The sequence below is a fragment of the Diabrotica undecimpunctata genome, chromosome 5 (assembly GCF_040954645.1).
Source record: "Diabrotica undecimpunctata isolate CICGRU chromosome 5, icDiaUnde3, whole genome shotgun sequence".
Classification (NCBI taxonomy): domain Eukaryota; kingdom Metazoa; phylum Arthropoda; class Insecta; order Coleoptera; family Chrysomelidae; genus Diabrotica; species Diabrotica undecimpunctata.
The window spans coordinates 48,615,729-48,638,011 of NC_092807.1; the positions used below are offsets into that span (position 1 = coordinate 48,615,729).

At 34.2% G+C, this 22,283-nt stretch overlaps 1 protein-coding gene across 1 annotated transcript in view; it reads left to right on the forward strand.

Annotated features, from left to right (window-relative positions):
- Neto (Neuropilin and tolloid-like) overlaps window positions 1–22,283 on the forward strand; it is a 1,182,027-nt gene that overhangs the window by 780,302 nt on the left and 379,442 nt on the right. Inside the window, exon 5 of the mRNA XM_072533253.1 lies at window positions 2,900–3,163. Coding sequence (XP_072389354.1) covers window positions 2,900–3,163 — 264 coding nt within the window. The remainder of the gene's footprint in view (window positions 1–2,899; window positions 3,164–22,283) is intronic.

Genomic DNA, 22,283 nt, shown 5'->3' on the forward strand with positions numbered 1-22,283 from the left:
TAAAGCAATGGAAAAAATCGCGAAATGGATAGAGAAAGGCGATTTAAAATTAGCAATGGAAAAGACTGAAATAATTATCTTGAGGGGACTGCAGGGCAGTAAAGAAGTAAACTTTTGGGTTCAAATGCTCCGATCTAAGAACCCAGAAAAAACAAAAATATCTAGGATTAACATTTGACGACAAGATGACATTTGGACTTTTTGGATACAAGAATCATATCGGGTGGCAGAAGACAGGACCTCGGCCCTGCAGAAGATCATGCCGAATATAGGGGATCCCGTTTTAGACAAAAGGATGGTAATGTTAAAATTCATCATGTGCACCATATTAAACAGGTCCCAAGTGTGACTTGAGGTCCTAAATAAAACAAATTATAGAGACATGTTTCTTATAGCACAGACAAAAACCTTTTACCAGGGTTGCAGTGCGTACAGGACCCCATCAACCATTGCTCTACAGGTAATGGCAGGGGTTGTACCGTTGCATATTCTTGCCAGCGAGAGAGTCCGAATGCATCGAAGAAATAACGGAGCTTAGGTTCAGGACCAGAAGAAGAAAAAAAAAGAAGTCTGGAGATGTGGCAGAACTGGTGGTAAAAGGAAAAAGGTAAGGCGGCCTCGACGAGGGCCCTTATCCCTAATGTAGTAAGATGTTACGAATGTAGACACAGGCGCGTCAACTACTATTTCACGCAATTCCAAGGATCATCTGTACACCGAGTGTGAAGTAGTGGATAACGCGTACCACTTGTTATTCATATGTTCTGTATATCATGCAATGTGAGCCTTGCTACGTCTAGGACTTGAGTCCCCGTCTGGTTGAGCTTTATGAATTCTTGCAAAAACCAATAGAAAACAGAAAAATGTTTGAATTAATCATTTTGTCACTGAAACCAAAAAATATAAAGAAGAAAAAGAGAGTAAAGTTCAACACAGATAATCTGTTGTATCGTCCTGCGCCAGTGGGAAACTCCCACATATGCTTTGGCAAAGATTTTATACCTAATTTAAGAACTTAATTTTAATCTTCAAAACTATATACTTAATCTTAACTTAAGACTTAGCGTATTAACCTTTTATCTTCTAACATAATTTTAATTACCTTTCTTTTATCTTTATCAAAACTTGGGTCTGAATCTCTACTTTAAACTTTTAAATCTTTTTATTTGTACGAATACATATATATATATATATATATATATATATATATATATATATATATATATATATATATATATATATATATCTATATTTTATTAATATTTTATACATTAACAACTATATACATGGGGAGATCCTCTATACTCGCACAGTCCTCACCATACTATAAGTCACAACTGCCATTTACACCATGTTTTGTCTTTTTGGAGTGTGTGTTAGTATGTGTATTTTGTCTTGTCTGCATAGAGGAAAGAATGGGCCCACCACATGGGGGTGCAAAATGATGAAAAATTTTTTCAAGTTTGTCTGGTAACTCTCTGTTAGTTTACTATGAGTGGAATGACGAAGCGGTCCCTCAACGACACATTACCTTGCACGCAGGTCGGTTGCCTCTAATGTTCGGGTGCATGCGTGGATAAAGTGGAGCGTCCAGGACGTCATGACAGTCACAGAGAGTATACACAAAGTGCAAGATAAGAGTAATGAGCAAATCTGAAGGTACAAACGCATTGCTGGCCAAGAGCGATTTCGACATGTCAGTTGGAGAAATGGTAAGTGAGTTTGGTAGACAGCCGGTTACAATTAGCCGTACCTAATCGGCTGAATCCAAAACACCTAGGACACCTTCGCAAAGGTCTTTTGAAGATTTTCACTTTCCAAAAAAAGGTATCTTCATTCTGTTGATATTTTTTCTGACCTAATCTTCCCATCTGTACTTTGGTCTCCCTCTGAGTCTTGTATTTATAGGTTTTCACTTTGAGTCTATATATGTTTAACTGTATCTTCCCTCGTGCCTGGTTATTTATTTCATTGTTCAATAATCGTCTAAGCTCTTTATCTGACATTTGTTTGGTCCGAGAATTCTTCTAAGGATATTCCATTATATTATCCTTAGCTTATTTTCGTTACTAATAGTCAGGCACATTTTCTCTGCTGCATAGATATGATTGCTTTTTTATATATTTCTTATAAAAGCAAATCCTACTAAGGTTAAGCATAAACATAAATGGCTTTAGAATTGAGTTGATTTGAGCTGGCCAAATCATGTAATTATATAATATATTTTTTAGATTTACCAAACGGTGTTTGCTAATAAATGTAAGCAGTAATATTTTATTTGCTTTTTTTTATGGAATAATGAGATACTCTGGGACAAAACAAGAGTTATGTATATATATGTATATATATATATATATATATATATATATACATGCTATGAGATTTTAGGTTGTAGGACGTTGTGATGTTTTCTTGTATATGCATACGGATAATAGTAGTTTCTGAGGTTAGGCATTGTATTGGTTAAACATTTTTGTTCGAAATTTAATACAATGTCTTAAAGCCAGTTTTTCTAATACGTTATTCTATAAGCAAATATGAGATAGTTACGTTTTATTTATTTCTTTCATCGGCAGCAAACTGAGAACACATTGTGTAAATATATCCTTCGTATTAAAAATTAATGTGTTAGATCCACTTTTTGCTTCAAAGTTAATATTTATCTGAGAGCAACTTTTGAATATTTTAGAATATATATTTAAAACATTAACATAAAGTCGCCACTTTGTGGTTTCAAATATATATACTGATAGTCTACCCTGATACAATTAATAATATATAAGCAATATAAGAAAATATTTATTTATAACAATTTCATAAATAAATCGCTTTCAAGGAATGAAAAATTTTAATACAAATACATGTTTTTCGTGACTTTTACGAATGTTCTCTTTTACAGCTCCCCCTGGCCATCTCGTCAAACTCGACTTCCGGGATTGGTTTCATCTTGAATCCAGTCCGAACTGCAAAAACGACTATCTGGAAGTCCGAGACGGTGCTCATGGATTTAGCAACCAGTTACATAAGCCCTTTTGCGGCAAAAATTTTCCTCCGATGATAACGTCGAGTGACCGTTACCTATGGATACATTTTAAAAGCGACGAAAATATCGAATTTCAGGGGTTTCGAGCAGTTTTTGAATTCATGGAGAGACCTGCTGAATGTAAGTAGACATTTCATCCAAAGAAAGAATTTATATATGTAATAGATTTTGTTGTGAAACTATAATATTAAAATATTTATTATGTTTGAAATTAAATCCAGAGTTGTAACGGGTTTTTTAAACTTTTTTATCTAATTACATTTTTTACTAGAATTTTATTCTATTCTATTTTAAACAGTATTGCCAAGCAAGTAATGTTTTTATATATATATATATATATATATATATATATATATATATATACATATATATATATATATATATATATATATATATATATATATATATATATATATATATATTATGATAAGCAAATTTATGGATTTTTAATTGTACTACAATGGTTTAAATTGCTTACCTTAACTCAATCTTACTTAGATCCTGTTTTCGTGGTTCAGTATCTCTGCTGTTGTATTTGCAAGTAAGAGGACCATAAGGAATAATAAAACACATGAATATCCAAAGTAAAATTCATCAATATATTGTATATAAATAAAAAACAATAGAAAATGTCTTATGCAAAATTCCTCAATATAACCTCAGCAACAAAAATTCCATAAAATGGATAAGATTTTCCATTTCCATAAGCAGTTTCAAAATTATGACATATTAATTATGAAAAAATCTAAACATACAAATCCCATATCCCTAGCATGTTTGACAAATTGTAGGAACAAAAGAAAGTTGTTTCTCTAATCACGTCGATAACTATTAGTAAAAAACAAACTTCTTCCTATAATTGTACTTTTTGAGAAATGTAAGATCAAAGTTGAAATTGCAAATTACATCATCTCCCACTTGTGAAATCTGGTTTCTCCTTGTTAAGAAACCTCTCCTCCTGGTTAGAACTTTGTCCAAAGTGAGTATTTTTATCGGACCAAAAATAAAAACAAACTCTGCCAATCTAGTTCTGCTTATAATCGCTCCAAAATCTAGTAATCTTTCAAAAAGATCTCTCTAGCCTCACATCAGATGACTAGTATTGAAGAAATATTTACAATTGTTTGGAAGCTCTCTGCCTTTGTACTGCTTGGCTGCAAAATTCCTCAATCCGCGGCTTTTTACACTTCTACACTACATCAAAAACCCACAAAAAATCAATATTTAATTTAAGTTGATAATTTTATTAAGGAACACCAACAACTTTTCTCTTCCAAATCTTGTAATCGACACCCCTGTATTTTTTTCTTTCTTCCATCAATAAACCTAGCGTATTTCCCACCATTTCCTAAAGTTCCCCCTTGGCCAATCAAAAATCTTTATTATAAGTTAGCCGACCTCTCTTGACAGCAATGTTACTACGTTATACCGTCTAATTTATAATAAATCACAGGTGGCGCTAGCGTCAGAGTTTGGTATTAAAACGTAACCTTATTTGATTTTGCCATTTATTTACATTGTTTGGTACTTGTTTCCTAGTTGTTTTGCAATCTTGTAAGTGATTTGAGTTTTAATAAGGTATTAAGGACATTTTAATTATTTGGACACTTTAACTAAAACTTTACAGTATGCCTTACTGTTATTGTTGTATGCCACAATGCAATTCATTTTTCAATAAAAATTTTCAGTAAAAGCTTTACAAAAATGATGGTTGATTGCTATCAGGTCTGAAAAAAGTATCAGCAAGCACACAAAAATCTGTTTCAGACCCTTATTGCATTGTCATTGTCATTTATTGCATTGTCATTGTCTTGTTTTTCTAGGACAATGAAACATCCTTAAAAAATATGCAGTACCTTCTTAAATTGACCAAAAAGAAAGTTGGAGACTCCAGTGAAGGACTGGGAGAAGTAATAGATATAGAAAAAGACTTTGTGTAATAGTATGGCTACCAAACAAACAAAAATAGCAAACAGAAACAGAATTATTACAGTTAAGAATGATAAACAAAAGTGTGGTTGAACCGAGACACCTGCTAATGAAAATCAGAGAGTTCAAAAACATGTATCAATCCGTGATAACATGGAATAGAAGTTAATTAATTTATTATGAATTTTGGTCAGAAGAATAGTTAAAACATTTTACTGGTTTTTCAATAAAATCATTTACATTTTTTGATGAAGAGCTCGAACACAATTATTATTATTAATTCTGTTCAAACTTTTATTATGAAATAAAGACTTGATTTGTTATTCTACAATAACGCAATTTTTGCAGTAGACATTCGACCTGTCCGAAAAATATTTGCTAAATGGACCAAGCATCTTTACACTTACGTTAAAAAAAAACTTACGTTTGGAACATTGGAAAAATTCAGAACACCAGTACAAAATTATTCTGGAGTGTACCGAAATTCCAATAGACCGAAGTCCTCCTCCTGAGTCCTAATCCCTTTAGGGATGTGGTGACACCATCAGACCTTTACATTTTTTTTACAATTTCTCTCCATCCTTCTCTGTCCTGGGCTAGTTGTTCGGCTTCATGTAACCCTTGGTTAATCAGTATTTTTGTTTGATCTACCCAGCGGCTTGGAGATCTTCCCCTAGGTCTCTTTCCTTCAACTCTACCCTCGACTATCAGTTTTTCCATCGTACCTGTTCTTCTAGCAATGTGCCCAAAATACTGCAAATATCTTTGTTGTATTTGTTTAAGCAAACTATATTTTACTTTAAGTTGTTCTAATATCGATACGTTAGTGCGATGATCAATCCAGGATATTCTCAACATGCGGCGGTATACCCACATTTCAAAAGCGTCTAGTTTATTTTTATAGACCGAAGTAATGATCCTATTATACAACAGGCAACATATTCTACATATTATGGAACTAATACCTTCAAAATACTAACACTCTGAAAAAGGTGAAATTATATTTATTTGATGTTTACGGAGGCAGTATTTCTGATAGAAAAATTACAGTAGAATGCGGAACTTTAAGACTTATTTAAGAAGGAGAATTTATTTTAGCGGATAGAGGTGTTGATATGTCAGATCTTTTAGAGAAAAAAAAATACATTTAAATATACCTATTTTTAAAAAAGTTGACAGAAGAAGTAATATGAAAAACAAGGTCCATTTCCAATCGTAGAATCATTAATAGAATTTCTTCTAAATTATCCCCATATCTACATGAAATAATTTATAACTGTTTTGAGATTTGTAATTTTAAAAATAAAATAAGTAATACTTTGTGAAAATTATTTTCTTATCTATAGATCTACCTATTTGATCAACTGAATTTCTGGTGGGACAGCATTTATTTTTTTTATTAGTTTTACATATTATTATAATATTTGTGACTTGGTTACTATTTATGAACTATAATTTGTTTTATACTTGGAAAATGTAAGACTTAAACAAGATTTAATTTTTGTTATTTTATTGGTTAAGTCTAAGACAAAAAATAAAAAAAAATAGTTATTTATTGACAAATCAAAAAATATGTGAGACACTGATGTGGATCTTTTTGTTAAAGCTTTTTTAAAATTATGTAGGTACGTAGAACATGGATAGCTAACACAAGGTTTATTTAAGTGCTTACAGTACTTGTAGTTCAAATTACAAAAAAAAAAATCAATAGATTATATTATTGCAAAGTTGAAAAATGTTTACCAAATTTTGTTACAAGCCTCTTGAATGTTGTTTAAGATCCTCTTATTGGTATTTGTATCTTAAAAACTAAAAATAACACGAAGTTATCACGCACACCATTTTGTACATGGTAAGTATTTTGTTTAAAATAAAATAAATATACACTGAGACTTCTTAAAATTTTATTAAAACAGATAAATGCAAGTTTATCCATTTTTACACCACAGTATTCTTTAGAGAAATGCTAATGTTGCGTTAACTTTTTTATTATAGTGGAAAGTTTTGCCAGTAGAGTTATTATACCCACTGACTTCAAAAAGTCCAATAGATCACAAAATAAGTCCTTCTTATATATTTATTGGGTCGGTTTAGAGTATTTTTTCTAATCTATAGATTAAATAATTTACTAATTTCACAAATTTTAAACATTGTGAAACTATGACTGAAAATCTTATTTATGTGGCATGTGATCTATTACCCTATATCAACCATCGAAAACAAACCTTCCATATTCTTCTTCTAAACAATTTTTGTAAATTACTTTTAATCTTTCCTAACTATTTTATATTTATAAAGGCCCACAAGTAAACTTTAATTTTCAGAAAATCCCAACTGCTATTTACACTAAATAGAAATAATAAATCTGAATAATTCAATATTTTGGATAATTTCGAGATAGATACAATTAAGAATTAAATATTTTACATAAAAATTTAAAAATTAGGAATCAGACTAATATATATATATATATATATATATATATATATATATATATATATATATATATATATATATATATATATATATATATATATATATATATATATATATATATATATATATAAATGTACAGTTTCGAAATAAATGGAATGTTTACAATTAAATTTATATTTATATAATGACAAAAACGTATCGATTCGAGTAGGTTATATTATCATAGGACCAATGATTACACAAAAGACGTTACGCAGGGAGCAATTTTTGAGCCCACTTCTTTTTATTCTCTACCCATATGATTTTCACCATTGCTGGTCTCCAATATTGCTTGCCTACAATATGCTGATGATATTGCCATCTATTCAAAGAAGAAAACGTACATCGAATGTGCTACTAAAGTAAATCATAAATCATGTACAACTTTGATATCTGGACTTAAATGTCTTTACTATTTCGTACCTAAAGTGTGCCGTTGTATTTTTTTCTAAAAAACTAAATATGCTACTATATCCTTACATTCTCATTCCAAGTGTTTTGGAATTCAAATACCTTGGTGTCATAATTGATAGAAAACTTCTTTGGACTCAACATGTTAACAACACAATTACCCTTTATTGGATGTATAATAGATTGGTGCTGTTTGGTATATGGGCCAGCTAGTATATTACATAAAATTGATAGAATCTCATTTATAGCTTTAAAAATTGTGTTAGAGCTAATGAGAAGCACTCCAAATAAAACTACACAGGTTCTAGCCTTTGGAAACCCACTTTCGTTACACAGAGAATATCTGGCAAGCCAATAGTTCTTTATCCAAAATTATCACTGCACCTTTAATGCAAAAATAGATTTAACATCTGTAACTTATTAAAAAGGATTTCTCACCACATGCTAAATGCATTTGTAACTTGCAATGAATTTCTCTTCTTCTTCTTCTTCTACTGTTTATTTGTCATAAAGATAGATAGTCTCTGTCTGTCTTCCTACTGATCGTCTTCCTCTTAAGGAACTGTCTCTTGCCGTCTTTACTACCCTATTTGTTGTCACTCGGCTTATATAATCGTTCCATTCTACTCTTCTATTTCCTACCTAGTTCTTCATGTTCTCCACCTTGCATCTACATCGTATATCTGTACTTCTAGCTCTGCTCTGCAAAACACTATGCGTTTCTGCCGCGTATGTCACTTTTGGTGTGATGACTGTTTTGTAAATTCTGCCTTTCATTTCTTTCCCGATATTTTAATTTCTCCATATTGTTTTATTCAGGCAACCTACTTGGCAAATAATTCTTCTTCTATTTTTACTTTTGTTCTGTTGTTTTGGTAGATATTTTCGATTATTTTGATTATTCCTAAATAGTTCTATTAAATATATTCTATAGGAAGATGTTCTATTAAACAGGGTCTCCAAAGTAAAAAATGAGTACAGTCTCCTCTTTCGTTATGTGCTGCGAGGGAGAGGGGTTGAAGGATAGCTTGTAGGTCAGATAGGTACTACTCGAAGGGAGTGTGACCGGTTTGATCTTCAGACATGTGGGTCCCACTATTCCATTGGAACACACATATCTCTGTAGGAGCTGGGTTGTACGCTTGTGTGTGTATTTTTATTTAAACTAAAAATTATTCTTGGGCTATTTTCTTGTGGCATAATAATGTAATTTACTATTTTTATTGGGAATAAGCCACAATTTTAGTTTAAAATAAGTTTATTTTGAAGTTTCGAATTCCACTTTGGAAATCGTTAACTCAAAATATGAAATACCAATAAATTAAACAAATTTTGTTTTTGTTACTTGGTAAAAAAAATTTTCTAATAATTTTATGTTATCTGACTTATTCATATTGACAACTCAGTCACTATTTGAGATATATTTTATACGATATATTTCTACAAAGTCTCCTTACAAAAATAATATATTCGGGAAAGTTAATGAAGTTATACAGTTTAGTACCTAAATACCGGATGTTGACAGCCATCCCAACGGGGCTGATATTATTCTATTGTAAAGAAATAAACAACATTAAAAATTTATGTTTATATTATTTACTATTAAAATATTTATGATTTACTAAAATGCTAAAATGCCGAAGATCCGAAGAATAAAAGTATATTACATTATATTTTATATTATAGATATGACTATAATATAAAATATTACGACAACTCTAGTATAAAAATTAAGTAATAAATGTTTCGTCGGTATGTTCCGGGTATAAGATTCCGGGTAAAAGAACTACTGTTCTTTTATTCTTATACAGTTTACTGTAACGCAAATGTAAAGCTTTCATCTCTGCCAATATTCCCCTTATAAAATTACAGAACGAGACATTTATAGTATTCGAAAAAAACTGCCGCTTCAACATGACTGAAAGGTCAATATTAATGAGTCAAATAAAATATAATTATTCGAAGAATTTTTTTGCCAAGTAACGAAAACAAAATATTTTGTATTTTGAGAAAAATTTCCGAAGAAAAAATTGAAACGTCAAAATAACATACAATATAGACATATCATAGAAGTTTCATTAATAAATAAGGTCACTCTCTGTAAACTTATAGTATGGAGTGTACCAGCGAGGCGAAAAGACGAGCGCATTATGTATCTCTTTTCCTCCGAATGCGTTCTCACTTAATTTTCTACGCAAGTGGACAAATTTGTCAAGTATCACCTTAAATTTGACAAGCTGTACCAGTATCTTGTTCTCCAGAAATACGAGAACCATCAAATATCACTTAAGTATCAATCTGCCTACTTCTCAGTGTCAACTGGCGACTGATCTACACACACACATACACACGCGAGGCGTTCAACCCAACCCCTAGTGACATGTGTATACCACTGCTAGTCAGTGGGATCCACATGTCCGAAGATCAAACCGGTCTCGCTCCAGAAGAGCTAATCATTCTGGATCGGTACCTATCTGACCCCCAGGTTTTTCCTCCACCCCTTCACTACGTCTGACATACGTAGCGAAGGCTTATGAACTTTACGTCGGGCTATTTGGGTAATGAAAAACCCTCCGTATCGACTTTGTTGTGGTTAGGCCACCTGAAATTAAGGGGTAGCTATAAGCTTTTCTCCCTATTGACTTTACTGAATTTAATTTGGCATGAGCATTACTTTGGACCTGATGTCCCTAAAGTGTGTGCCCCTGCACGGAGAGGCACCAACCTAAGTTGGTGCCCCTCCGTACAGGGAAATGTGTGTGTTCGGACACTCAGCCGCCGATTTGGCAAAAGTTAATTTGTTCTCCTCGCCGGCTGAGTATCCGACCGGTCTGGCCACCGAGCCCATGCTTGTCGCACATGGTCTCGATGCTCAGAGGTCGCGCGCTGGTCTCTCAAAGTGGACCTGCCATAAGGGCCTAAGCCAACAAGTTGGCTGTACAAAGAGGGCAGATGGCTCTCTTTATACCATTTACTCGCTTGTATAGTGTGTGCTGTGATAGGGATCAGTATCACTCAATAATCGCGCCCGGGTTATGAATATTTAATTCATTGACACTATAATTCGTTCGCGGGAATTAGAGGGTCTTTTAACGGATTTTATTAAACTAAACTAGAACTTAAAACTAAATATTTTTTTGGTGGTAATTCCTGGTGCCTGGAACTTTAAAATGCCAGACCCCAGTTGTTACCTTTTTTTTTTTTTTTCCTACCTCTAATCCGCGTTGCCTTAGACTAGTCTGTGCCTATCTTTATCTTTACTGTGTTTATGCTATTGGGACATATCCTGCTATCTGTTGTTTAGGCCGCCTATGTGTCGTCCTAACGTTTTCATCATAATCTGTTAGCTCACGCAGCTTTCTGTTGGGGTGGTTTCTTATCTCATGGAAGATTTCATGTGCTCTTTCGTTCATAGTGTGTAGAATTCTTTTCTGTTTTGTATCTCTATATAGGTACCGTAGAGGTACATATTTAGGTACATTTAGTGCATCTCTGATTAGCTGATTTTGTGCTACTTGCAGTTTCTTTCTGTTTGTTTTACATGTGTGTCCCCATGCTGCTGATGCGTAAGTTAGCGTTGGAAGTATTACACTATTTGCTACCCTTATCTTCGTCCAGAAGTTTAGTTTGCTTTTCTTGCCTATTAGTGAGGCAAGTTGTATCTTTGTTAATTTAGCTTTATGTACTGCTTGATTTACATGTTCCGTGAATGTGAGCTTGTGATCAAGGGTCACTCCTAGGTATTTAGCTTGATTGCTCCATTCTATGTCTTCGTTTGCTAAACTTAGTTGCAAGTTGGGTATTTGTCTACGTTTTCTGAACATGACGACCTGTGTTTTATCCGGGTTAAGTGCGATTTTCCACTTTATGCACCATGCATATAGCCGATTTAGGGATCGTTGCAGGTTTCTTGTTGCAAAGGTTATGTTCCTGTTGCTGGTTGCTATCGCTGTGTCGTCCGCATACAAGCTGAGCATTGTTTTGTAATCGCTTGGTGTATCTGCTGTATATATGGTATATAGGTAAGGTGACAACACAGCCCCCTGAGGCACACCAGCCTCCAGAGTTCCGACCTCGGACAGGGTAGACCCTATTCGAACTCGGAATCTCCGGTTTGCTAGGTATGACGCAAGAAGACATGTCATCGCCTCACTGTACCCGCTGTGATTCATTTTGTATAGTAGGCCTTCGTGCCATACTCTGTCAAAAGCTTTACTAACATCGAGGAAGGCTGCAGCTGTGTACATTTTCTCGTTGTACCCTTTGGTGATGTATTCCGTTAATCTGAGCACTTGTAGTTCACAGGAGTGTCTAGATCTAAAACCGAACTGTGCTTCTGGAATCATACCGATTGCTTCAGACTCTGTTTGAAGTCTTTTTAAGATTATTCTTTCGGCTATTTTGCTTAAACATGATAGTAAGCTTATAGGTCGGTAATTTTGTGGAAAACTCCCGTCTTTTCCCGGTTTTCCAATCATTATTACTTCCGCCTCTTTCCATCTGTCTGGAAAGTATCTTAGTCGCAATATTCCGTTAATTATATTAGCAATGTACACTATGATCTTGTTTGGTACATTTTTTATAGCCCTGTTTGTGATTTTATCAGGACCTGCTGCTTTTTTAGGATTTAGTATTTTGATTAGATCTTTGATCTCTTCCGGACTTGTATGTTCTAGGCCTATTATGCCTTTTCTTCTTCTTAAGCGTCTAGCGCTTCTTTCTACTTCCTCCGTGAAGTCTAGGTCTTCTGCCGGGTGAAAGTTTTGTGTGTTATTGGTTTCGAGTGTTTCTTTCATTACTTCTGATTTTTCCTGATCAGTAAATACTCTGCCATTTGTTCCGTGTAATGGTGGAATGGGTTTTTTATCCTTTCTTAGTATTTTTGATACTTTCCAGAATGCGGATTGGTTTGGATTTAATTCTTGGATATATTTGTCCCATTGTTCGCTTCTGTGTTCGTTTAACTTTCTTTTGACTTCCCTGTCTAATTCGTTAGCAATTCTTTTATCTTCTTGATTTCTAGTTCTTTGTGCTCGTCTTCTTTTCCTGTTTTTTTCTTTAATGAGATTTTTTAGCTCATTTGAAATATCATCGAATCTGCCTTTTGGCGTGGTTTTGTTTTCAGTTTTTGTACTGGCCTCAATGGCATTTAACATTGTTTGTTCTAGTTTTATGATGCTTTCTTCGAGTTCTTCTATGTTATTAATAGTCGGAATTGCTCCGATATTTTCACTTATTACTCTTCTAAAATTTGGCCAGTTTGTCTTTTTTGTTTGGTGGGGCTGCAGTGGATTTAGTTCCACTGCGCCTAGGGTCATGACGATTACGTTGTGTGTAGAGTCGCCTTCATTTACCGTTTGTATTTCATATTGTTGCCCTATGTTGTGCAGAATTGCTATGTCGATGTGTGAGGGAAGTTCTCCGTGAAAACATGTTGGGTCTGTAGGACCCGCTACTACGGTGTTATTTTTGTTTTCTAGATAGGCACAGAGTCGTCTACCGTTCGCATTTGTTCCACGGTCGTACCAGTTGGGCGACCTAGCGTTCAGATCGCCGATAATTACAGTCGGTTCGTCGGAATCTAGTATTAAATCAAGGTCTTCTCTTAATATCGGCTCATTAGGCCTAACATACACTGAAACAATTTTCAGCGTCTCGTTAGGCATAATGATTCGTACTATCGTAGCTTCCATTGTGGCCAGGCCAAGTGGTGTGGGCACTAGATGGTGGTCTATTTGCCCTCTTACCATAATGGCCGTGCCACCTGAGCGCGCTCTGTGATCATCTCTATGGATGACATAGCCCGGAATTTTAGTTTTAATTCTTTCGACAAGTTTAGTCTCTTGAAGAGCCATGACATCTATAGCGAGTCTGTTGGTAAACTCGTCAAGGATGTTAAGTTTCGAACGAATCCCGCCCGAATTCCACGATCCGATCTTTAGCTCGTCCAACCATACTGGCATTATTTCGGTCCGCATTTACTCATCGCCTCGAAAGCCTTTGTGAAATTTTCAAACATGCCGGAGAAGTGGTCCGATATTTGTTTGAACTTATTATTCATGATCTCTAGGATGTCGTCGTTCGTAATTGTTGTTTTTGCTACAGGGGCAGCTGCTGATGGTGCTGCTGCCTTTGTCGCCGCGGCGTAACTTGTGTTAGGCCGGGTGGTAGGTGCACTTGGTGCATCTCTGAACTTCTGTGGGGCCGTTGTTTTTGGCTTCTTTTTGGGTGCTTTGGTGCACCCCCTGTAGCTTGCTGTATGCGCTCCGTCGCAGTTTGCGCATTTAGCAGGGGTTTCTCTGTCCTTAGGACAGTCCGACGATCGGTGGTAGTCTCCGCATTTCACGCAACGCGAAGCGCAGTGGCAGGCACTCGAACCATGGTAGAAATCTTGGCAATTGTAGCATTGTACTATGTTACGTTGCTGTTTGATTTCGTCCTCTACACTTATTCTTAAGTAGCAGAGGTTATTCATTTTCCTGGCTTTTTCTGCATCTTCTTCAGGTACAGTTATTTTATATAGGGGGAGTGTTACTCTTACTCCCTCTCTCATTGCTGTGACGGTCTCAATTTTGATTGCGTGCACACCTTTATTGTCGATTTCATTTACAATCGACTCTAAATTCATGTTTTTGTGTAATCCGCGGATTACCAATCTTTTTGTTTTTGGTGTATCTATAGGATACGCTATGAAGTTCACCGCCGGTTTGTGATTCTCTAGAATGTTAACCATCGCTAGGTATCCTTCCCTTGATTTTGTCTGTATGACTACAGACCGTCCAGATTTCGCAAACTTGTTGTCGGATGCGATGGATTTTTCCGCTGCTTTGCGCAGGATATTTTGACTCTCTCCGACTGTTTTGAGTATTATCGCCGGCGGTTTTGGTGTTTTTGTCTGTTTTTCAGTAGGCACCACTGGTTCTTCTCTTGCCTGTACCTTTTGTTGTCGTTTAGCTTGATGAGCTTTTATCTCATCATCTAATATTTTTTCTTGTCTTTTTTCGACAAGTTCTCTTTGCTTCTGCGCAGCGCTCACATTTTCTGTGGGCGTGGCTTCGTTGTTTTTAGCAGTGGTTGCCTTTGTTTTTTTGTTTCTTGCTACGGTTTGCCAATCTTTCTCGCATGGTTTTTCGGTTGATACATCTTTCGGTTTTTCGACCTCCTTATGTATTTTCGCCGTTTTGTTGATTTGATTTTCATCAACTCTTTTAGCACTGGCTTCGCGTGCGCGCTTTGCGGGGACCGTTTCCCCTTGCTTTTCTGTTAGTGACAATATTTTTGCCACTAACTCTCTGTTCTCCCGGTCCTTTTGTTTGATTTCTTCACGAAGTTCTTTTAGCTGGTCTAGCAGCTCCTTAATTTGCCTATTATGGCTGGCCTGCATCTCATCCATTTTCTGGATGAGGCGTTGCGTTGCGTCTTCTTCCTTTTGTTTTTTGTTTTCGAGCTCGGGGCTTAGCCCTGGGCTGGAGCAAGGACGTTTCACGGTTTCGTGGCGACGAGTATTATAGACGTTTTCACGGCTAAAAATTTCGCGTTTCGCGTTGTAGTCCACGGTGGATCGTGTATCAGCAAATTTGTAGGATTTGACTGACTGAAGGTCAGTCGCATCATTACTATACTCATCGTCAGCAACGGGGGAGTCGTATTGCTCGTCCATATCATCGATGATAATGGACGGCGAGGGAGAGGCTGATGGAATCGAGTCCGGAGTAGTGCCTTCCGACACACACTCTGACTCGTTGAGGTTAGGATTTGGGGGGTTTATAAACTCTGAGTGAGCTGGAAGCTCGGGGGTTTCATCAGAAACCAACGACATTAAAGAGCTGTTTATCTAAAAGAGCACTGTTTTTTGTCTCTCCACCCGACACGTGTCGAATGGATGCTGGGTGCCTTCCCAGGACCTCGCACGGTTGTTCACTCCTGTTTCCAGGAGGGTTCCACTTGCAGTTCTCAAACTGTCGGGCAGGGGCCGTTTCTGTCCGACTCTGATGCAAACAACAGAGCCTTACAGTGTCATCCCTGACGGCACCGTACAGGTATCCCGATTTTTCGGTGAATTGCTATTTTTTTATAGCCCTCCGAGAGAGGCCTATAAAATCAACCTCTCTGCGGTTCAAGCTAAGAAAAATCGCATCCACTCTTCGCCTTAATAAAAGTCAAGTGCCTGCGCCACTAACGGTGTCTTACCCACCGTGGAGCTGAAAAGCTCCGTTGACGTCAGGTCAGTTGCTCCTAGTAAAGCACGTCCGCACTGTTCAGCTACTTGAACTGAACTTGGCGACTGATCTAGCTCGGCGTAGCTGCTTTTATACCCTTAGAATGCGCGGGAACTGGTTGGGCGGACTCAGTATGAGCGGGATAGGTTGGCGCGGGGGGTCGCTAAAGCAGTAAGTTTTTCAATGTCGATGTCGTCACGAATAATTCTCGATTTTAAGGAGCGGATAGAAGCGATGGTTTTTGCTTTTTAGAAATCTGTTTTATAAACTGTCTGAATATGATGTTGGGCTAGGGCGTAAGTAGTATCGAAATGATTTACAGATATAGAATATTCGTAAATACGGCTGTGGATTCGTCGGTTTGTCTATCCTATGATGTCTAATAAAGATGGTTTAGATGTTTAGAGGGTTGAGAGTCTACTGATCTTGTCAGTAACACCTTTGGTAAAAGGTAGAAAGACTTTGGGTTGATAAGGCTGCAAGGTTTCTTATTTGGGTGAAATGGGGTTTTGATGTTTTTGAATGCTCCTATTAATTTGGGTTTTGTGGTAGCCATTTTGTAGGAGTGATTGCCTTATTTCTTATTGAACTGATTTCGGATGATTTGTGATTACCGTCGATAAGTCTTATGGAGCAGGAAACAAGAGTGTGAATAACTGAAATGAGTTGTACATAGTGATAATGTGACTAAACATTGATATAATGGTTTTTATGGGTTAGTTTCTAGTACACTGAATGGGAAAAACTATGAGGTTGGTATTTCTGAATAAGAACGTCAAGGAATAGTAAAGGCGCTTCAGACTCAACTTCCATCGTAAATACTGGGACGTATTCCACTTCAGTGATAGATAAAGATATCTAATGTTTCTTTACCATGCCCAAGTTGTCCGACAAGACATCACCAGAATTTTTTGTACTTCCAAAACCCTTTAATATTAGTCTTTTAGAAAGACATGCCCTCAATCGTGTTAAGATTACTAAGAAAGGAACTCAGAGAATTTGAAAAGTTAACAATATCCACTCACTGAATAAAACACGAAACAAAATTTAAAAAAGGATGAGATCTGGACGAAGAAGTGGACGATATGTTGAAATAAAGAACTATCGAATCCTCCACAAGTGGTTAGAGGTCACCGAGTTCGTCTGGTTAAACTACTTAAAAATTAAATGAGTCTTAGCGTTTTGGAATACAAGTACATGGCTAAGGTGCAAAAATTTTAACCCGTACTGTATAGTTTGACATGATCTAGAAGATCTATTTGTTTTCTTTTGTTGAAAAACTTATTTTTACGGTTATTGAAAGATTCTCTTAAACAATTATCGAACAGTCGAACCTATATACTTTTTTCCAGTTTTTATACGAGTATTAACAACAAACTCTTTGAATATTTTTCTCGTACATTTTACCGTTTAGGAATTTATAATCAATTGCGAATAATTAATTGCAAGTTAAAATTGCCGTTTCAACCTAAATCAAAAATAATTAAGGATATCTCTTGAGAAGTAAATTGCCTTTTAATTGTCAAATAGAAATGTCATTTAAAAATCTTTGTCAAAGTAAAGCTCTGAGTAAAGAGAATAAAAGCTTTTTTACTAGAACAAAGACAACCAGCTTTATTACACTTTATAGCACCGATTTCTGGCAAAGGGCACGGCAATTTTTTTCCTGTAACAACCAATACGTCTCATTCGTATCTGATTGATTTCACTTTTGCAGGTGTTTGAAATGGCCCATTTTACTGTCTCGGTTCTTTGTCTGGAGCATTTTATTTGGGCCAAATTCAGTGGCTTTCTGAACAAGAAGAAACACAGGAAAAAAGTATTTATATATGTATATATATATATATATATATATATATATATATATATATATATATATATATATATACAGGGTGGTCCTTAAGTGATTGTACCAAAAGAAACCATAGATTCTACACTTTAAAATATTGCGATTTAAGTCAAATTGATTTAATAAAATGTTGATATTAAGAAAGATACAGGGTGTTAAAATGGAAATTAAAAATTTTAATTTTCACTATAACTTTCATGTTTGTGAACATTTATGTATAAAAATTCCTAACTGGGTACTACTAATTATCAGAAATTATAATCTGGTGCATACTTTAATGTAGCTGATAGAGGGCGCATATGTGGCATACATTTGCACTTAACTTTTTTGCTTTTTAAGTTACCGGTGTTTGTGATAAAAAATATTAAAGATACATTATTTTACCAAAAAAAAAAAGGTATACTTGTTAATAACTTCAAAACTCAAAAGTTTTCGAGATAATTGCATTTTACAAATCAACTACATAATTTAGATTTAACGCAATTACTCCAGGCAACGAAAGAAAATTAGACAAAAACATCAATACTTCTGAATTTTGTTATAAAATGCCTTCAATAAAGTTAATAGTTAACAAAATATTAAATAAAATAAATATATTAGCAGGATAGAATAGTAGGATTTGACAAAATAACAGAATAATTGGATTTTACATTAAACATTTTACGTTTTGTATTAAATTAAAATCATAATCAAAATATTTTATTAATAAACCAAATTAAGAAATAGTTAAACTTAATAACATTAAACTTTTTGTCAAAGTAAGTGTTCGATATGTCCACCATTTTCTTTAAATCATTTGTCAATACATTCCATAAAAGATCGTCTAATATTAAATAGCATCATTGGTTCTAAAGAAACTGCTGCAGTATTTATAATAAGAATTATAAGTATAATATATAATAACCATAATATAATAATAAAGTATTCGTTTGGAAATTTTATGAATTAAATAATTATATTAATATCTCATCACATGACCAAGGAATATGACTACCACGAACAATCCAACGTTCAGGAAAGTTATATTTAATTATGTTCTCACTGCAGTTTTCTCTATAATGTGGTGGAGTAGCAATCAATAAAATTATTTTACAAAAAATGTAAATAAATCTCACCATTCAAAGTACAAGGTAATTCAAATGTCCATAAAAAATAATAATAAATGGTACCATACCATACGATATGCATTTTAAACATGAATTTTAAATTTTAAATAAACGTATGCATCAAATTATAATTTATGATGTTCAGTAGTACCCAGTTATAAATTTTGAGACATAAATGTTTACAAATATAAAAGTTATAGCGAATAATAAAATTTTTAATTTCCACTTTAACACCTCGTATCTTTCTTAATATCAACATTTTATTAAATCAATTTGGCTTAAATCGTAATATTTTAAATTGTAGAATCTGCGGTTACTTTTTGTACAATTACTATATTTATATATAAATATGTTTATAGTTTGTTATTTCCTGACCGTGAATATTTAGTAGACACTTTTTTATTTCCTGGGTTTGTCGGTCTGTTGTAAATAAAACTACTTAACTATTGCTTAAACGTTTCGGCAAATTTGCCATTTTCAATAAGCACGTTAGTTTATAAACATTACATTATATAATTATATTTCATGTTACCACTTTTTAAAAGTTTAACATGGATTTCAAAATTGGTATCTGACAGATGACATCTGGGAGGTATCTTAAAATATGAGAGGTCCAGGGTCGTATCTTAAATATCTGCCATAGTGCATTTAAAAACAACTCAATTTATTAAATTATGAAAATTTGGCAAGATCTTTGATGTCAGTCTTATTATTAATAGAATTTGGATCTTTTTTAGATATATCTGCAATACCTGCATATAATTCTTCTATGCAGGTATTGGTGAGTTTGTCCAATATATGTTGAATTACAGTCTTTACAATTTATTTTATAAATAACATTTTTGATTGATGATCTCTATTAACCTTGGTTTATATTTTGAAAAATATTTTCCAGATGTTTTTGATGATTTATCTCCAACATTAATATAATATTTTGCCAACATTTTTGACATCTGTTCAGAAAATCCAATAATGTATAGTAAGGATATATAGTATTTGTTTGAGTTAGTGTTATCCAGATTTAGCCATACGGCTCAAACTCCCTATAAGAAGAAAATTCACTCATCCCAGATATCTACGGTATCAAAAGGATTGAGCTCTGGGACTCTTTCCGTGTTATCGAGCCCTAGGTTACTTGGTATGTTGGAGTATCTCCCAAAAATTTTCGTTCACATCTGGACGTCGCTAGGAGTACAGCTTTCTGCATGGCCTTATAGAGATTTTTATTTACACCCAGCTGTTTTATGTTCTCTAGGAGGTTTTTGGGAATCAAACCAGTAATAGATAAAATAATGGGTACTGTCTGTGTACTTTCCATTCTCCATTGTCTCCTGATTTGTATTTCTAGATCTCTGTACTTGGCGATCCTTTCGTTGTATTTAACACGTAAATTCTTGGTATTGGGTATCGCTACATCAATAAGTGTTGTTTGCCTAGTAAGTTTATTGACTAGTATGAGATCCAGTCTGCTATGTGCCACTGGTGGGTCTGTGAGCCCAGTATGGCTTGCAGTTGTCGTTTTTAAGCATTATGTCAGGAACGTATTGGTAATAAGGAAGATGGTCAGTTTGGAAAAGTTCCAGTTTGTCAGCTAGTTCTTGGTGGATAATCTTTCCTACTGAGTCATGTCGTTCTCTATAATCAGTACCGACAAATGCCTGGCAGCCACCGGTAAGATGTTGGATGGTTTCTTGGGCCTAGCATTCATATCGGCATTTATTATTTTGGACTTAAGGATCTTTAACAATATATTTCAGATAATTTTTAGTTTTAATAACCTTATCCTAAATGGCAAGGAGGAAATCCTGTCTCGGGAAACATATTTTTTCTCTCATCTTAGTGATATTATTATTATTATTATTGCTAGGTATGGTTTGGGTTTGTTTTGGTTTGGTATTGGAACTAGATTGATTTCTAATAATATAATTTCTTTTTTTTAATTAGATCGCTGTAAAGTTCTGGTGGATAACTATTTTCTTTTAAAATAACTTTAACTTTTCTCAAATTTACGGAATGGTATTTTGGATTAGATAGCTTAATTGCTCTGTCAGTAAAACTTAAAAAAACACCTCTGTTATGGGCTATGGGTGTGTTGGTATTAAAATTTAGATATCTTTTGAACCAAATATTTTTTGTAGACCTAGTTCATGAGTAAATTGAATGTTATCAATTTTATTATCCGGAATAAAGAGTAAGCAGTCATCACCGTATCGTTTGTAGAAATGTATGTTGTATTTCAATTTAGAGATGACTGTTGTTTCTAATATTTCCATTACTAAGTTTGCCATTGGTGTTGAGATAGGCAAACCCATGGCCACTCCAGAAATCTGAAAACAGTATTCATTTTCATGGTTGGAAGAACGTTGAATTGAGGCAGAATTTTACACTCTCTAGGAATTCTTTAAAAGGAAGAGAAGTATGTGTTTAGATGTCATTCCATCTCGTCTTTACACTGTTTAAAGATATTTTAATTGGGATGTTAGTGTATAACGATTATGTATAAATTAGTGTATAATGATTTTACTTCGAAAGATATAAGTTTGTGATTGATTGGTACAGACTGTTTCAAAATAAAATCGTGAAAATTCCATGAATCCTGTATATGATAGTTGCTTTTACCGATTGCATTTCCCGAAATATCTGCAAAATATTTGGAGAGGTTGTCTGTTGGATGTCCAATATTACTGATAATTGGGCAAAAGGGAATATTGTTTTTATGTATTTTTGGAAGTCCAAAAATGTATGAAGATATGTGATTGTGAGATTGATTAAACCATTTGTTAATGAGAGAATTTAAACAAGTTTGGATTTTATTTGTAAGATTTGTTTTTTCTTTTTTGTATACTGTTTTATCATTTAATATTAATTTAGGTTTGTTTAAATATTTAGTTAACATTATTGCTGTTTTGTTGAATTTATCTGCTGTTAAAATTAGTAAGTTTGTATTATATTTTAGAAAAGACTTAGTTTGTTTTAAATAATAATTATATTGACTTTTTTGGTGACCTGCATATTTTTGTATCTTTTGAGTATAATTTGTGATTATATTGGCTGCTTTGCTTCTAATTCCATTTATATTTGAGTTATTAATGTATGTTAGACCATTTTCTGTGCCAGCGATAATATTAAATGTAGGAAATTTTTGTAAAGGTATCAATACCTGCATAGAAGAGTTGTTGCATTAAAACATAGTGTACTACTGACCAATGCATTAAACACAACAGCACTAGCTAAACATTCTCTAGAAAATA